Source organism: Lontra canadensis, unplaced genomic scaffold (assembly GCF_010015895.1).
Source record: "Lontra canadensis isolate GAN:19392208 unplaced genomic scaffold, GSC_riverotter_1.0 scaffold65, whole genome shotgun sequence".
NCBI lineage: Eukaryota > Metazoa > Chordata > Mammalia > Carnivora > Mustelidae > Lontra > Lontra canadensis.
In genome coordinates, this window is record NW_022631059.1 from 3,896,415 (window position 1) to 3,913,817 (window position 17,403).

A 17,403-nucleotide genomic window follows, 5' to 3' on the forward strand; every position below is an offset into this window, starting at 1 on the left:
GGCAGCGCAAGGGAACTAGCACGCGAGCAAAGCATGGCCAGTACGCCCAGGAACCCTCTGGGACCGACCCAACTCTGTGCAGAGGTCAGCGCTCCCGGCGCCGCCCGCGAGGGGGCGGAGAGCCGGCCGCGTGCCGCGCCTGCGCAGCACAGCGCCCACACCGGCGGCCCCGGGCGCTGCCCCGGAACTGCGCCGGCGCGTTGCGCCCGGCGCTAAGGGGCGGGGTTTCGTTGCGCCGCGCGCTAGGCTGGGGCAAAACCTGGGCCGGGATAGGGCGTGGGGCAGCGCGTCGGGACGTCCCTCGCGTCGGGCCCGACGGCGCGTGCGCGTTGCGCGGCCGAACGGGGTGTCTGGGGGGCGGGGCGGGGGCAAGCGTGGCTTTTCTGCCTTATTGTCCCCTAGCGCCGGCGGGACACCGCGCAGGCTGCCGGCACCATGAAGATCTGGACTTCGGAGCACGTCTTTGAGTAAGTTTGGGGCGTGGGACGGGTCGGCAATGCGCACGGGCAGTTCGGGCCCGGAGTGGTGGCGAGGCCGGGGCGCCCCTCAGGAAGCTTCCAGGCGTCGGGCCCAGTGGCGGGGGGAGCTGGGCCTGAGTCCCACGGGGCCCGGGTGGGCGGGGACTCGCGGGCTGCGGCCCCCGCGGTGGAGAGAGCCCGGGACTTCCGGCCTCGCCGCCGCCCCGGCCGGGAGGGGGTCCGGACACGGGCACTGGCGGGCCGGCCCCGGGGAGGTCCCCGGGCTGGTGGGGGCCTCGCCCGGCACGAGGTCCTCGACTGCACCCGGGGTGTGACGGGCCCCTGGTGCCCCTCCCGGCCGGGCCGAACCCGGTGGGACGGGGACCCGCGGATTCGAGCAGGAAGCGTGGGTGCTGTCGGGAGTCCCGCCGCCCCGCCGCCTCGGGGTGGAGCGTCGTCCAGGGGGGAGCTCGGGCGACCGGGACGCGAAACTTTCCTGGCAGTTCGTGACCTGAGGAGCGGAGCCTTGTGGCAGTGGGAGTCCAAGGTCCAGCGCCGGCTCCCGCATACCGAGTGACCTTGGGCTGCCTGTCGTGGGAGACGCGGAAGGCGGTGGTGCGGGGGCCCGCGCAGGGCTTCGTGGCCACGCTCAGTGACACCTCTTGGTCGGAGGGGTTCTTAGTGACACAGTTGTCCTTACGGCTGAGTGTCGGTGGCAGCCCCGTCCGGGTCCGTGATTCCGGATGCGAACGAACGCGCGTGTAAGCGGCTGTGTCTGGTCTAATCCTTGCGTGAAGGAGCCGCGAGTCCTCACAGTGGACGGACGGCCGCCCTCCCCACGGGCCCGGCCGCCCTCCCGTCGCTGATTCGCGGGGTCGCCCAACGCCCGAGCTCCGGGGTGGTTGACGTTTGGGTCCGTTTCCGAGCCCTGCGCCCTGCTCCGCCCATCTTGCCGCTGTTGCCACACTGTTCTGACTTCCGTAGCTTTACAGTGTGTTTTCGTTCCACCGTTTGATTATTTTAAACCGTGTTCCTGGGGGCAGTTTTAAAAGACGTTTTAAACCCTGCGTACTTAGTGACTCAGACTCGTGCAAGAGCGCGCGGGGCCCTGGGAAGCGTGGAACGTTAAAGTCAGGGGGAAGAGTCCTTTTCCCGGAGTGCTCACGGTCTCTGAGAGTTTGTCGTCTCCCTGGCGGTCTTGTCTGGTAACAGTCTTTCAGCCCTCGGGCTCACAGACGCTCCTCGCTGGCCGTCCCGTCCGGAGGTCAGCGCTTCAGAAGTTCTTTGGACTTCGCATCTCCTTTTTCTGTCTCCCCTAAGGCACTTCTCCTCCTGCTCTCCCTCCAGCGTTCCCTCTTCCCCTTCAGCGTCCGTGTTCAGGGACATCCTGGTAGTGGCCTTCTTGTCTTGAATGTCATCAGTGACTCTTACTCTTTTCACCACAGACTCTCTGAGATCCCATGAAAGCTCTGGGATCCTTCTCTTGGAGACAGACACATTCAGACCAATGCTGCACGTGCCCTGGGAGCGGCGGCCCTGATCCCGATTGTCCCCCAGTTATCTGGGCTTTTCAGTCAGGATTTCAGCTGGTACATGTGTACTTAGGGCGCCCGGATCTTACCCTGGGCTCCAGCCTCTCTGAAACCTCAGATCCGTGTTTTCAGGTCTTACCAGACATCTCTGTTCACGTGCCCTGTGGGCTCCTCAGACCCAGTCCTGGAATGGAAGTGACCATCTCCCCTCACAGATCTTACTGTTGGCAAGTGTTTCTTAAGGACACGGCTGTCTACAATATCAACGTCCTCATTCTCTGTCTTACCCATACACGTTCAGCACGTCCTTCTGGGACTCCATATAGTCGGCATCCAGGGGAAGCCATTCATTGGTTCCTTCAACAAGTAGGAATGCCCACCGCGTGCCCGCACTCTTCTTTGATCGGTTACATACCGGGAGGTCAATCAAGACGTTGTTGCTGCCTGGCTGGAGTTAAGTACACCTAAATGTCCGCCTCCCTCATCTTACAGGCGAAGATACTGGACAGGTGGGTAAGGTTCTGCCTGCCCTTTGGTGTCCTTCTGAGTATCTTCCGGTGTAGGGTCTTTTCACACATGATCGGAAGGGTTCAGATTAATTGCTGGAAGACTCTTAACATGCGTCCTTTGTAATGTTTGAACTAATTATGTTTCATAAAGCAGTCTTAGTTCAAGTTAACGCAACACCAGTGTTTTCATGTTGGCTCAAAGTAGAGAAGGACTGTGTTACAAATAATACATACCCACCCCGAAGCCATGTGCAATTATTAATTTTTTAGAGGGGATGGGGGGAAGAGATAAGCGCAAGGAAGCCAGCTAACTAGTGTATGACTAGATGGAGACAGGGACAGGGTTCATCTGATTTTCATTTTAGATAGTTGCCTTGGTTACAGTCTGAGTGCTCGGCCTGTATCACTTCTATCTGTGGGGAGTGTTCAGATTTACGGAGTAGCTCCCTTACATACCTGCATTGATTGCTGAATAAGGCTCGAGATTAAAAACTGAATGAGGTTCATTTATTTAATAGCAAAAATGAAAGCATTAAAAATAATGTCGCTGGTTGTCCGCGGTTCTGGGAAATGAATGGTGTTGAGATTGTGCCTCTGTTGGCAAGAAGTAGTTGTTGGGCTTCATTCTCTGAGAAGTTGAACAGGATTAATGGCCTACCTATTTTGCTTTTAGAAAAATAAGTAATGCTGTGTGGTTTATCGGTAAGTGTGGTTTGAAACATTCTCTCCAGATCTCTTTTCTCCTTTCAACGAAGACAAGAGCGCAGATCGGGTGGCGTCAGACCACAGGCGGGCTCAGTCACCTCCAATACTCACTGTCCTTAATAAGGGGCTCTTTTGAAAAGGATGGCTTTTGTACCGGCGTCTCATTCACACAGGTTGTGAAGTGAACAAATGTACATCACATGGGCTTTTTCAAGAAGATAATTTTAAGAGAGAATATGAGAAAAGAGTATATTAAGAGCGCCTTAAAAACACTTCATGGTATTGAGTGACCTTTTCAAAACAAATCAGAATCACTCCTTTGGGGAGAGCAATGGATAAAGATTGACTGGAGGGGCCACTGTTATTTATTACCGTAATATAGAAAAAAATATATTTTTAATTTACTGTATTTAAATCAATAATACTTTGGATCTTTTTGTAATCCCTAGAAGAATTTACGGTGTCTGTAAGTTCTTTTACTTTCGTTACATCTTTATAGCTTTATGGAATTGGGACTGGACATAGTAGTAACAATTTTTTTTCTGCTTGTTTTCATAGAACATATTTTTTTAAATGCATTTTTGTAAATTAGTGATTCTTAGAAACAAAATTTACATGTGAAAGTGAACGTGGGTAAATAGGAAAGATTGTTTAAGAAACTCTAATGTGTTATAGGCTATTTATATCTTTATAGACCTCAGTTGTACCATACAGCCTGTGTGCTGGGAAAATACTGAATTCTGTACATATTCAAAATGGAAATTGAGCTCCCCAAATCATCTTTTAGTCAGTGTTTCAGAAAATAATTTTCCCTGGTTAAATTAATTAAACTTCAACTGTAAAGAATGATTTGATGGGTTATAAAAACAGTTTAATTTATATGCATATTTTTCAAATGCTTGTTTTTTGGTTCATTTCGGCAGCCACCCATGGGAAACCGTTACGACAGCCGCAATGCAGAAATACCCAAACCCTATGAACCCGAGCGTGGTTGGGGTTGATGTACTGGACAGACACGTGGATCCCTCTGGAAAGCTGCATAGCCATAGACTTCTCAGCACAGAGTGGGGACTGCCTTCCATTGTGAAATCTGTAAGTGTGTCTTTATTCCTGTGGAAATGTGACTGCTGTAGAGAAGTTTTCTAAACCACATTATAATTTCAAATAGGTTGTGGGAGCCGATTCTGAATGTCATTTTTGCATCAGTTCAAATTGTATTATAATAAACTTGAGTTATGAGTGTATAATGAATTGGAAATATTATTACAGTCTTCATGAAGGCGCCTGATAAAACCTTCTGAAGGAAGCCAGCTAATGCTCTGTAATCTAAAAGGAGTTCTGTTCTGCTTTTACTGCTTTTGCCAGCCACTTCAGACCAGTAGTAAGATCTGGAAGCCATGGGATGGTGGCAATGGTTAACTGACAGTGGCTGCGGTCAGTGATGGGTCATGACACTAAGTGAGGAGCGTGTTCACATGCTCTGCTATGCCAAAGTTGTTCCAAGGTCTGAGACTCCTCCCTATACATTTAAAAACAGGAATTCTATTCTGTTACACGGGAACAGGCTTTAATGAGCCAGTTTAACAAACGAGAAACTGGAGTGCCAGAGGATTACAGTGTGAAAGGACTCCGGTATGATAAGCAGACTCAGTTTTCTTTCTCCTTGGGGAGGGTACATCCACTCAGAAAACTAAAGGACACATTTTTCAGCAGGAACATCCTGATTCCTTCCTTTGTGCAAACCACTGTGTGAGACAGTGGGGACACCAAAGTGAGCAAGGTCGGGAGGTTGGCTGGGGTTCAGGCACAGGAGCGACGCTGGGTGGGATGCATTATTATCCTCCATCACGAGATGGCTGTTTGTCTGTCTGGAGAACGAGGCCCCAGCACCCTCTCCCTCAAGACTGCTCTAGGAAAATATTGACATATTCTGGACCTTTCCTTTCTCCAGATGCCATGTTTACCCGAATATTCTAATTTCCACATTTCAGGCTCCGGGCTCCATTGTCACACCTTGGCGGTTTCAGGATACGCTTTATTCTGCACACTTCTCCCTGGGCTGGTCGCTAACTGCCTCTGGGAAGGGTTTTTGTATCTGGCAGTCTCGTCTCATTCGTGGTGTGTGAATTCCTGTTACCCTCAAATGGGCCTCCTTTCTGACCTTTGATTCCTCCTGCTTTTTTTACGAAACAGATTTTTTGGTTCAAGATACTAACACATTTTTACCTTCATATAAGATATTGATACACTTGTTAAGAAATCCCTCTTCCTCTGATTACTAATTGTGAATGTTTTATTTAGCTCATTGGTGCTGCAAGAACTAAAACGTACGTGCAAGAACATTCTGTAGTTGATCCTGTAGAGAAGACAATGGAACTTAAATCTACTAACGTAAGTGTGGGCTCCCTTTTGTTTTGATTTTAAACTAGAAGCTTAATTTTTTTTTTTCTCTTATAGTTGATGTACAGGTGAATATAGGCTCTTGAGCGTAGCTTAAGAAATCAGTGGTGATATGCTGTATTTTTCTTTCCAGCTCCTCCCTGGAGCAGTGAGGCCACTTCTTGTATCTAGGGGATAGCACCCAATAAAATGAATTTGGGATCATGTGCATATTACTGCTGTCATGCTTTGGTTATATGTATTATTTTTATAATAAAAAGGAAGCAGTGAATAGTGAAATTTAAGTTATTTGTTATTTGTGTATTTACCTAGCAAGATTTTTGGTTTGTGAATTAATTTGCAATGCTTTTCATTGTGGTTTCTAAAATGATTTATTTTGTTTTCATTCTGTAGATTTCATTTACAAATATGGTTTCAGTAGATGAGAGACTTATATACAAACCACATCCTCAGGACCCAGAAAAGTGAGTAAAAAATGTTTTGAAAAGCTTACAGGGTGCTTTAGTTTTTTTTAAATCATATATTTCTTTAAAAAAATGAAAGGTCATTCCGAAATTGTGTGAATGGGTTCTGTTCCAGAACTGTTCTGACTCAAGAAGCCATAATCACCGTGAAAGGAGTCAGTCTCAGCAGTTACCTTGAAGGACTCATGGCAAGTACGATATCTTCAAACGCTAATAAAGTAAGTCGCACTGCTCCCTGATGCTTCCTCCTGGGTTTCTTATCTTGAAAGAGCTTAGTGCTGAACATGTGTGTCCTGGCCAACTGACTCTCGGCCGCGGGGCGCTCAGAACCCATCTAGGCTGTTTCTTGCCCTGGCTTTGCAGTGCAGCACCCCGGGATTTGTGCGCAAGCCGTAACTCTTCCCAGCCTTCCAACTTGGACAATTAAGTTAACCTTTCTGTGCATCAGTTTCCCATCTGAGAAGCGGAGATCAGTTAGCCATCTCAGCCGCTGGGCTGCTAACTCTCATGAGGAGTAAATGAGGTAACGTGCGGAATGCATGTGCCCAGGGCCCAGCACGTCGGAAGTGCTTGGTGATACGTCATTGCCACTGTTTGAAACACCAGTTCTCAACCTTTTTCATTATCCTCTCTGCCCTGCAACCCTCAGTTTCGTTTTAGGCGTGTTTTACTCTTCACCACCACCGTGAAAAGTTTTGAACACCACGGGTAGATGGATGAAAGGATGGGTATGCTATGTACACAAAGAGAGGGCGACATTTCCACCTCTCCCCACCCCAACTCATGTTGCCCCTTGTGAATGCATGATTTAAAACAGTTTAAGTTTAGAGAAAGAGATTCTTAATGCACTCCTATTATAACACAGGTTTAATGTAATCAGCCATTCAGCAGCCAGAAGACACTTACAGATGCCAACTCTGTGCCAGACAGAGTGTTAGGCTAGACGAGGGATGCAGCAGGGAACACTGCCCTCGTGGTATTAAGAAGGCAACTTTTTCCTTTTTAAGGTTTTATTTATTTGACACAGAGATCACAAGTAGGCAGAGAGGCAGGCAGAAGAGAGAGGGGGGGAAGCAGGCTCCGATCCCAGGACCCTGAGATCATGACCTGAGCCGAGGGCAAGAGACTTAACCCACTGAGCCACCCAGGCGCCCCGTAAGAAGGCAGCATTAATTACATCATTAGAAAAAGAAAAGTAAGGGCGCCCGGATGGCTCAGTGGGTTAAGCGTCTGCCTTCCACTCAGGTCTAGATCCCAGGGTCCTGGGATCAAGCCCTGCATTGGACTCCCTACTTGTTGGGAAGCCTGCTGCTTCTCCCTCTCCCTCTCCCTCTGCTTGCCATTCCCCCTGCTTGTGTGCTGTCTCTCTCTCTCTGTCAAATAATAAGTAAAATCTTTAAAAAAAAAAAAAAAAGGAAAGGAAAAGTACACAGTAAAAGTATTTCTTGAGTGTTCCGTTGAGTGCCGAATGAGGGGCGTGTCAGTTGTTAGGGGTGTGCCAGGAAGCCTTTCCAGCAGAGGGGCTGCATGTGCAAAGGCCCTGAGAGCAGAAGCGGGAAATGCTTCTTATTTCCTCAAGGACTTGCATGAAGCACCAGGAGAGAGCAGTTGAAGAGGAAGTTAGGGACTACATCTTCCAGGGCCTCATACAGGACTTTGCTTTAAAATAATGGACAAAAAACCCCAAAACCAAAAAACTGGGTTTGACCTTTTGATCCCCCAAAAAGGGATCACTCTAATCAGAGATGAAATGGTCACGATCATTGAATTATAGATTATTTTGAGAACATCTTTTGCATGCAAAATAAAAATGAGTTTATAGATCAATTTCCAGTTGCCCAAGGCATTCGATATTTGGTAAGTAATATTAAAGAAAGAACAAGGACAGAAACCATCCATTCTGGCGAGGTTTAGTTATACTTGTATATGCTCCTTGTTACTTCCTGTTGTGCCATTTATTTGATTTGTGCTTTGCTCTCACTTGGTAACAATAGATGTGTTGGGTTTTTTTAAGGGCCGAGAAGCAATGGAATGGGTAATACATAAATTAAATGCTGAGATTGAAGAATTGACGGCTTCGGCGAGGGGGAGCATAAGAACACCGATGGCAGCAGCGGCGTTTGTGGAGAAATGAGGATGAAAATCAGTACCCGACATCTGCCCCCCAGGTCTCTGCAAACTGACCGTATATTTATTTGTTATTTAAAAAATAAAACCGTATTTTAGATAGAGGGTTTTTTTTGTTTTGTTTTGTTTTGTTTTGTTTTGTTTTTGTTTTGTTTTTAAATAAGCCGAAGAAAAGCTGTAGGACTTCTGATTAAAACAAAGAAGGTTCAGGGTCTCTAAATAAGCGGGATCATCTGAAAGTAGTATTGTTTGAAATGACCAGCTGATTTTGAGGTTTGCAGTATTTATGTGAAAATTTAACAATTTTTGAAAAGTACTTTGAAAATCATATTGCCATATTTAATCTTTAAGGTAGAATTGTAAAGCTTTTCATGCACTGGAACTCTACCTGGCTTTGGACCAACCCCAGAAAAAAGCAGAGCCACCTAAACACCTACAATTACCCTGCTATGGTAAGCTGCAAGAGCTTGCATGAGGAAATGCTCTGTGAAAGGAGAAATTCTAGTTTGAGAAAACATATTAATTTGTATAAAATAATTTGCCCTTCTATAAACCACCCTTAAGAACCACAGTGTTTTTTGTTTTGGTACTTAAATGACATTTTTGGAAATGAAAATTATCACTAAAATAATACATGACTCCAACAAACAAGCAAAAAGGGATTTTAGCCTGTTAAAAGAGTACTGTATTAATTTGCCAAAGTTTTGTAACTTAGGAAAGGTATTACCTTCCTTGGATTTGTACTTTATGACTTAGTATGCTATACCGTGGGCTGGTGATGTTCACTGAAAAAATAAAGTCATTACCGGGATTTTGCAGCACTCTAAACTTAAACAGAAGAACAGCTGTTCACATCTTTTAGCATTTCACATTTGCCTAGCTTATAAATTGCCATGTGTCAAAATCATGGCTCTGTAATTGCTAAAGCATGATATGTCAGGTTATTTGAATATAATTACTTTTTGAAATAATTGTGACCACAAAACATCTTTTTCACATGAAGAGCTGTACGTCATTTGAAATTACTCAAACGATGTCTTTCTGAAGCATAAATCCCAGGTACTTAGTGTTTTTAATAATACAGTGCAACTGCGGGGGATGGGGGCGGTGGGGAAGAAAAAAGGAATAATAATGAGAAGAAAAGCATTGACCTAAACCAACCACTATGTGAATTGCTTTGCAGCTTTTATTTGTGGGAAATCGATTTTGGATGCTAAGGGGCAGCTGCAGTCTGGAAAACAATCCAGTAAATGTATTTCATATTGTGTAGCAAGCAGTTACGGACCAGGAAAGACTATCTTTGATACTTGCAGTTGTTGCACACAGAGTATTTTTTGTTAAAAGGTGATTAGCTCTTGCCTTTATCTTACCGTGCTAATGTAATAAACTCATCAGGTTTCCTGTAAAGGAAACCAGTTAGTATATATACATAAACTAGAGAAATGGTATAGCACACTATTTAAAAATTAGTGTTTTTCTACTTAAAATGTTGTTTAGCTTAAGACTTCTTAGGACATGTGTAAAAGCAACTTCAATCCAATAAGGTTTTTGATTATTTTTTGTAACCGGAGATGGTTTTTACAAATGAAATAACATTTCAATTAAACAAAACATAGCAAAATATTGATCTTTGATTAAAAAGATGCTTTGTATAAATTCTGTAAATTATACTTGTTCTGAAAAAGGTGTAATGCCCTAATGATAAAAAGATTTCTAAACAACTATTTATCCTGTTTGATTTTTTTTTAATCCTGCTCTAATAATAAAATTCTAGGAATTTTCATTTTCCAGTGTAGTGAAGTAGCTGATAGTTTGAAACCTCCGTAGCCGGCAAGCAGATGTCTTTGCGGGGGGGCTGAACAGGGACAGGGTCTCTAGGTCAGGGCCTGTGGGGCGTCTGACCCCACCCAGCACTAACGGTGGGAGTTAGGTGTCTAGTTTCTGAAAACTTGTAACGATGCGTTCCCTGCCCTCAGCTTCTTTGCACACCTGCGCCCCCCACCTCCGCCCGTGCCGCCCAGCCCAGGCCGTCGCACGTCGCGGGTGACCCTGGAGGCCCGCGCGCTGTCTGGGCTGGCTGTGCCGTTGCCCGCTGCCCCTCAGGGGTGGGGGCCAAGTGCTCCCCGCCGACGCCGGGGCGCGGCCATGACCTCGGGCTGCCGGGACAACCCTGCCCCGCGCGGCCCCCAGCTGCCCCCTCGCCCCGCCGCTTCGCCGGGGCTACTACGGAAGCCCGAGGGGCACACGCTCGGGGCAGCCGCGGAGCCAATCGGTGGGCGCGGCCGGCCGTCCCGCGCGGGGATTGGTACCCGAGGCCCCCGCCGCCCGCCCCCATTGGCTCCCGGCGTCGGGGCGATTCCGCGGCGGGGCAGCAGGGGAGGCTCGGGAGGGCGGGCGGGACAAGAGGCGGCGAGATTGGCAGGTCCGGAGTCCCGCCTCTTCCGGTTCCCAGGCCTGACCTTCCTGCCGCTGGGCCGTGCGCCGAGCCGACATTGAGGTGTCCTCGTGATTCGACCCCACGCGCCCACCCTCGCGACATCATGGTAGCCTACTGGAGACAGGCTGGACTCAGGTAGACCCGCTCCTCGGGGCTGCGGGAAGCCCGCGGCGCGGCCCGGGGTCGGAGGTCACGCCGCGCGCGGCGGGGTTCGGGGCCGGCGGGGGAGCGCGGACCCAAGATGGCGGCGCACGGCCGTGTGGGGGCGGGGACGCCTCGAGAGCGCGGCGCGTGGGCGGTGGGCCCAGTACCTGCGGTGCCCCCACCCCCCGGCTCCGACGGGGCGCCAGAGCCCGGGGGCTGAGCCCTGCACGCGTGACCCCGGCGCGGGCCTGCGTGACCCGCACACACGCGTTGTTACTGCACACAGTCTCGGTGCACGGCACCGAGGGCAGTGGGGACCCTCGGAAGCTCATGCGTGGAACCCGTTGGAAGACACGATCTCCAGGGACGGGGGAGCCGTGGACGCCGCCCTCACACCTGGTGGCCTCGTGCAGCCCCTGGGCCATGCGCCTCGGCCTGGGGCGCTCCCCGCGTGGCTTGACTAGAGTCGCCCCTTCGTGGGGTCAAGCACAGTTTTGTCCGGGTGGAAGGTGGACGGTCCGGTAACAGGGACCATTTCCTAAGCACCCACTCGGACAGGTGTGGCGGCCCTGCTCGACCGTCCTGCCAGCCGTCGGTGGGGCAGCATCAGCACCCGGTTTCATCCTCTTGTGTCTGCAGGTGCATGAAGTAGTGGAAAAGCTCAAGCAGCCTTGAAGGTCAGCCCAATTAGTCAGCACCCCGGGAGGCATTGGAACGCCTGCCTCTGGCCCAAAAAAACAAATCTGAAACATGAGAAAATAGACAGTAATACTTCCCACCCCCTTCCTGTTTTCAAAAAGTGTAAAAAGTGAGCTGACATTTTTTGGAAAATAAGCTGTTGGTGGGGAGTCCATCTACCAAACAGGAAGCAGGCTGTTAGATATTTTATTAGAATTGAGGATGTTCTGTAAGGACTTTTTGGTTTTATTTAGAAACCTTGGTTGGGAAGTGTTTTCAATAGCAGACTTGGGAAACAAAGTCCACTATTTTCAAGAAAACCTTTAAATAATCAGAACTGTGGAATTCAAAGTAGTTTTTTCTTAATTGTATATATTTTACCTTGTAAGAATAGTATAAGGAAAAAATTTTAAGTAGAGAAATTATAATATTTTTATTATTATACTTACAGCCTCTCATAACAACATTTGGTCTTTTTCTTGTGCTGTGGGATTTTTAAGAATCACTAAGAATCTTTTAAATTAACATATATGAAAGAGAGAAGATGGTATAAAGAAGAAAAACCAAAGATGACCCATTCTAATACGTGCTAAAACTTTGGTACATTTTTTCCTGGCCTTTTTCTCTCTGTAGATTGCTTCTGGCATTTGTCACTTTTAAATCCAATTCCACGATAATGTACAATCAAACCAAAATTTAAAATATGGAAAAAGAACAAAACAAAACCAGTAACAACGACCAGCCTGGCTGGATCATTGATAATTAATTTTATATCATCTTTCATTTCCTCCCAGCTACATCCGGTACTCCCAGATCTGTGCAAAAGCAGTGAGAGATGCACTGAAGGCCGAGTTCAAAGCAAATGCTGAGAAGACTTCTGGCAGCACCGTAAAAATTGTGAAACTGAAAAAAGAGTAATCTGTAAGTTACTGATTTGTTAGAAGCTTGCACCTTAAGTTCTTAGAGCACTTTCAAAACAAAGCAGTTTTAGTTTTGAATTCTGTCCATTTTTTGGTCAATCAGTACATTCAGATGTTAGTGGGTAATGGCTTAAAGCATACAGGTGATAGGAGTCCTGTGGCATCAGAAAGGAATCTCGTTTCAGGCCCTGACAAGTAGAAGTGATTGGCACATTGATTTTCAGCATTGATTCATTTAGCAGTGCTTAGGTGGAAAGCCATCTTACTTAAATTAAACCGGTTTCATTTGTCTGCACAACATCAAATAATTCGGAGGATAAACTCCCCACTTTTTGTCATTGCTGTCGGAGTTCCATAACGGTTCAGGGGCATGACAAATTGCAGTTCTTTGCATCTTCATTCCCCCCACATCTGCTAATGTCCTCACAAATGACTACTTCCTGAGCGTGAGGGCTATAAGCATAGGCAAGGGTCCTGCAATTTTATGAAGCAGGAACATCTGCAAGACCATGCAGGGACAACTGTTTCTGCTGAGTTTATGATTCTTTCCCAGGGCTTGGTTCATTTTACTTCTCCAGAGATGTGAGCCGTGTAGAGTTATGTCCTGTGCAGTAAAAGACTCTTGTACAGTAGATCAGTTCTGACTCCGTGCTCCCAACTACTAAAGTGATTTGATCTCTGAGCCTCTTTCTTGACATTAGTTATTTGCCTTGCTTCTCTTTGAAATAACAGAGAGGTGTTTTCCAGATTTCATTTTCTTGTTTTGTTAAAAAAAAAGGCGTCCGACCTGCAGAGACAAGGAAATGTGAACAGCATGGATCCTTCAGCACCTCGTGGTTATGAGCAGTTTTACTCATTGGAGCTGTCTCCCCTGAGCACTTTTCGTTTCCATTTTGAATTAGTAAATATTTTATTATGAGTCTGTAGATGCGGTGTTTTGAATGTCTCCCTTTTTCTAGAGGTGCTCTGTCTCAGCTCATCATTCTAAGTAATGAGACCTGGTTTTACGTTGGGTGGTTTGGTTTTAACACTGAGCTGGCTGAGAAAATCACGGAGCCCCTGCAGCGGAGCCAAGCCAAACTCCACATCAAGCTCCTTCGACCTTGTGATGTCCTTGGGGTCAGGATGTAATATCCCACTCCAGTAAATAACACAAAACTGCTCTCCGCCTGTCCTGCAGGGGATGCTCCCGCCCCTGGAGCACAGGGGACTTTAGTGTTTTCAAAAAGCAGACTAGTTTCTTGATTGCCCAGAGAGTACTTGGTTCGACTTAGAAGAGAAGTTCCTGTTCAGCTAAGGCCATGCACGTGAACCAGCAGTTTTTACAGCCAAGAGTCAAGGGTCAACATGAGCCATGTAAAGTGAGGCCAGAGTTAGATTACACAGTTAGTGCAGGGGAGTCATTGCCATGTTCATGTTGGATTTTTAAGAAAACACAAAGGACTAGCAATTGTTGCATTTTCTTCCTCCTAGACCCTGGGTAAAGCTTGAAATGCTACATTTTACAAGGTGAAGATGCGTGGGTCCATGTTACGACAGATTGAAAACGATCTCCCTGCATGGAAAAAAAATCCTTGTCTTGTTCCAGATTGACAATGCCAATAAATTAAAATATGGTTCGCTCTTGCTGTTGGTTTTTGTTTTCCTTTGGACTTTTTCTTCACGGGAGCTATCTGCACCTGCTGGATTTAGGACCTTAGGAACTGCCTTTGCTTAAGGTTGGGGGAAGCAGGTTTAATATCTGGTGAGCAGAGGGAAACAGAAAAGATGTTTTAAATGTGTCAGGATAGAAAGTTCTCTTTTTCATATCATTTGACAAAATTAGCCTCTCGTTGAGGCTCTCACTGTCCCTTATCTTCAACTTGCAGAAGTGGCGGGTGGCTTATTACCCGCGGCCTGGCTCTCCCACGCAGCTGGCTTAGCCATTTGCCTAAATGACAATAATTACCAAAAGCATAGATTAGAAGAAAAAAATAGTAGATTGCGGTCTTCATCTTTTATTGTGCATTTGAAACCTGTGGAGAAGAACTACTAATGTGTTTCAGCAAGAAATGTGCTTCATTGTTTTGTAAATGAATCTCTGTCCTGAGAGCACTCCCCGTGGGAGGTGGGAGACAGGCCCAGCCGCCCAGTATCTTGCTTCTGGAGCTGACAGCCCAGCTGAAGTCCCATCTTTAAGACTTTTGCCTGCCCGTCTCGGGCATGAGGATGGCAGCTGCCCCATGGTGTTTGCACAGTGACTCTCTTCCTTAAATGCTCAGGCGTGAAGATTTGCTGCAAGTGTCTTGTTTTTATCTTCCTTTAAAACTTGGAAGCACTCCGCTGAGTAAGACACCCACTGCAGAGTTAGCTGCTGGATCTGAGCTGTTCCGGAGAACGGAGAAATAAATTTGAACGGGAAATGTTGAGACACGGTTCAGCTCCATACCAGCACCAGTTCTCCCCTTGGTACTTGGGCCAACAATAAGTTCGGGGGCCCAAGCAGTGCCGTGCTGAGGAGGTGCCCGAGAAAATGTCTTTGTTCTCAGCCTCCTGCAGGTGATTGCCTGCCCCAGGACGCTTGACCTGGAGGTTTTATTTAATTCTTGGCCCAGGACAGGCAAGGAGGAGCTCCTGGATGGAGTCTGAGAGCCAGGCCACTGGGCAATAGCCACTTGAGGGCCACCCCCCGGGAGCTCTTCGCCTGGGCCAGTCTGCTGTTCTAAAATCAGGGCACCTCAGCCGTCGGCACCGCGTTCCCCATGGTCAAGGTATTAGGAAGGATCTTTCATTTCAAGGATAGGAATCAGTGACTCTCAAGGCTGTCAGGCCTTTTTCATAGACGAACAAAGCTGATGGGCAAAGGGCTGAATTCTTTGCAGCTGGGTAACTAGAGAGACGTCATCGACAGCAGATAGGGTAATTAAGGTGAGACTTGGGGCCACGGCTGGTGATGGGGAAAGGGGTACAGCAACTAGATAAAAGGCAAGTTCACTGCCCAGCAGAGACTGAGCCTCTCTCTCTGCTTAAAAATCCTGAACTGATACTGGGAGAAAGTAAACTTCCCAGTAACAAGGCCTTCTGGTCACCTGGCAAGACTACTGTGTCCAGACGACCAGGGGACCCTGACCAAACCCGGCTATGGGTATTACACTAACTAGCTGAGTGATCTTTGAGGGATCGTTAATCTCTGCTCGGGCAGGGTCCTTGCGTGTGAAGTGAAGGAAGTGGACAAGCTCTGAGATTTTGATCCCGTGTCTCGGTCACTGAGACCAGTATCGCCATGGCAACCATGCCGCTAAAGGAACAGGCTCAAAATCTGAGGGGACAGATTTCTCTTGGTTTCTAGTGGGTTTTTTTGTTTGTGTGTGTGCTATTTCTACCATACAAAAGAGTAGGATGGTGAGATACATTTTGAAATATTTTTAACTACTCAAATTAATCAGTCTGGGTGGTTAGGCTCCAAGAAAAGGAATTTATTTAGTCTGAAATAAAGCAATTTAGCCATTTAAAATTGAATTTCCTTGTACTTTAATGATTACTATTGAGCAAACAAAAATCTTGACAGCAATATAAATCAGCAGGGTTTTTTTAATTTAGGTCTGTATCCTTCCTTGTATCCATTTGATTGCCTTTTTAGATTTGACAAGGAAAGTGCTAGAGGAAGCGTGTGTAAATTCTTATAACATCAAAGGTCATAAGTCTTTTTAGCTTCTGAGAAATTATGAACTTCAAACAGTATATAGTTACATTTTCTTAATAAATCTTCTTTTGCTTTTAGTGCTTGAGCCACAAGAAAAATCTGTTTAAAACTTTTTTTCTAAAGTGTAAATAGAAGGCATGTCACGATGCCGACGCAGGACCTCATTTTCTCTCTGTATATTTTCGTCACTTCTCACGATGCACACGTGGAGTGACGATTTCTCGAATGAGCAGCCAGTGTCATCCATCGTCCTGCTTCTTTGCTGCAGATTACAAACACAAACTGGGGAGACGAGCACCTAGTTGCCTGCAAGTAAATATTTCCTGCAGGGAGGGTCAGACCCTCTTCCCATTGCCGGCTGCCCATGGAGAGCTCAGTGGTAATTCTAGAAGACCATTAAGACTCTTATGGCCCTGGAAGGCATGGCTGTGCGTATGTCAGAAATAGGTAAACCGTAATTAGAAAGTTATGGATGATTTGATTACACTCCTGTGTATCTGGTCCTGTCGTAATGTGAGCAGATTAAACTTGGGTAATGGTCAAAGCTGTGTCATCATGCAAACATTTATGGCAACTTCTGCAAATTAATTTGAACTGTAAAAGTTCCCTAATGAGACAGCGTCCTCCGTGAGGAGGAAGGACACTGCGACACTTCAGCAGCAGCCGAATTCCTGCATTTGAATCATTGCCCAGCGCACCCGGTGCCCTTTCCCAAAGAGCCGAGGCTACCCAGCGCTTCCAGGTGTTTATGAATGAAAGTGAAAAGGGCATTTTGAAAGAGTCTTTACGAGGAAAACCGAAAATCGTGATTAATGAATTCCCAGAATCCAACACCCTTTAGAAACAGGGTCTACAGTACGCAAACGTCTGTGCTAAAAGCTGGCTATTCAGAAATAAAGAGCAGAGGATCAGGCTTGGTGACTTTAGCCCGTCATGGGTGGGGGCAGGAGTGGCCAGGTATTTTGGTGAAAAGCACTGCCACTTTTTCTTTTTCCAACCCCTTTTCCCTTTGCAGTTAGTTCGCCGACGTGCCCACAAGGTCTACACGATTCACCAGTGGATGCTGACTCACACTTGCCTTGGCCGCACAGCTCCCCACGTACCAATTAGTCACCTGGCTTTCAGGAGGCCAGCGAGCATCAGGAGGTGGGATGCTGGGCAGCGCACTGGACAGAAGCTGGGGTATGACTCTCAGCAAGGGTGCCACGCGAGGGTTCCAGGGTGCTCTCAGCGCCAGGAGAGGGTGGAGAGTGGAGGTCAGCCTTGCACCCTGCGCCCACGTCCTCTTGATGCCACGCGCAGCGCTGGGCGTGCAGTCACTGCCGGAGCAGCTCCGCTAAACAAAGG

The 17,403-nt window shown here is 47.3% G+C and overlaps 2 protein-coding genes across 3 annotated transcripts; both read left to right on the top strand.

Annotated features, from left to right (window-relative positions):
- The first annotated feature begins 334 nt into the window (after positions 1-334).
- Positions 335-8,299, top strand: PRELID3B (PRELI domain containing 3B). The gene is made up of 6 exons (XM_032878880.1): positions 335-467; positions 4,128-4,296; positions 5,506-5,595; positions 5,998-6,068; positions 6,184-6,286; positions 8,083-8,299. The coding sequence occupies exons 1-6, from the start codon at positions 436-438 to the stop codon at positions 8,200-8,202; spliced, it is 585 nt and encodes a 194-aa protein (XP_032734771.1). The 5' UTR covers positions 335-435; the 3' UTR covers positions 8,203-8,299.
- Positions 8,300-10,623: 2,324 nt separating this feature from the next.
- ATP5F1E (ATP synthase F1 subunit epsilon) lies at positions 10,624-14,000 on the top strand. 2 transcript variants are annotated; one of them, XM_032878882.1, is made up of 3 exons: positions 10,624-10,767; positions 12,249-12,375; positions 13,883-14,000. In XM_032878882.1, the coding sequence occupies exons 1-2, from the start codon at positions 10,736-10,738 to the stop codon at positions 12,370-12,372; spliced, it is 156 nt and encodes a 51-aa protein (XP_032734773.1). In that variant the 5' UTR covers positions 10,624-10,735; the 3' UTR covers positions 12,373-12,375; positions 13,883-14,000. The 2 variants fall into 2 exon arrangements, with proteins under 2 accessions (XP_032734773.1, XP_032734772.1); XM_032878881.1 differs by having other exon boundaries at positions 10,626-10,767; positions 13,848-13,994.
- The last annotated feature ends 3,403 nt before the right edge of the window (positions 14,001-17,403 follow it).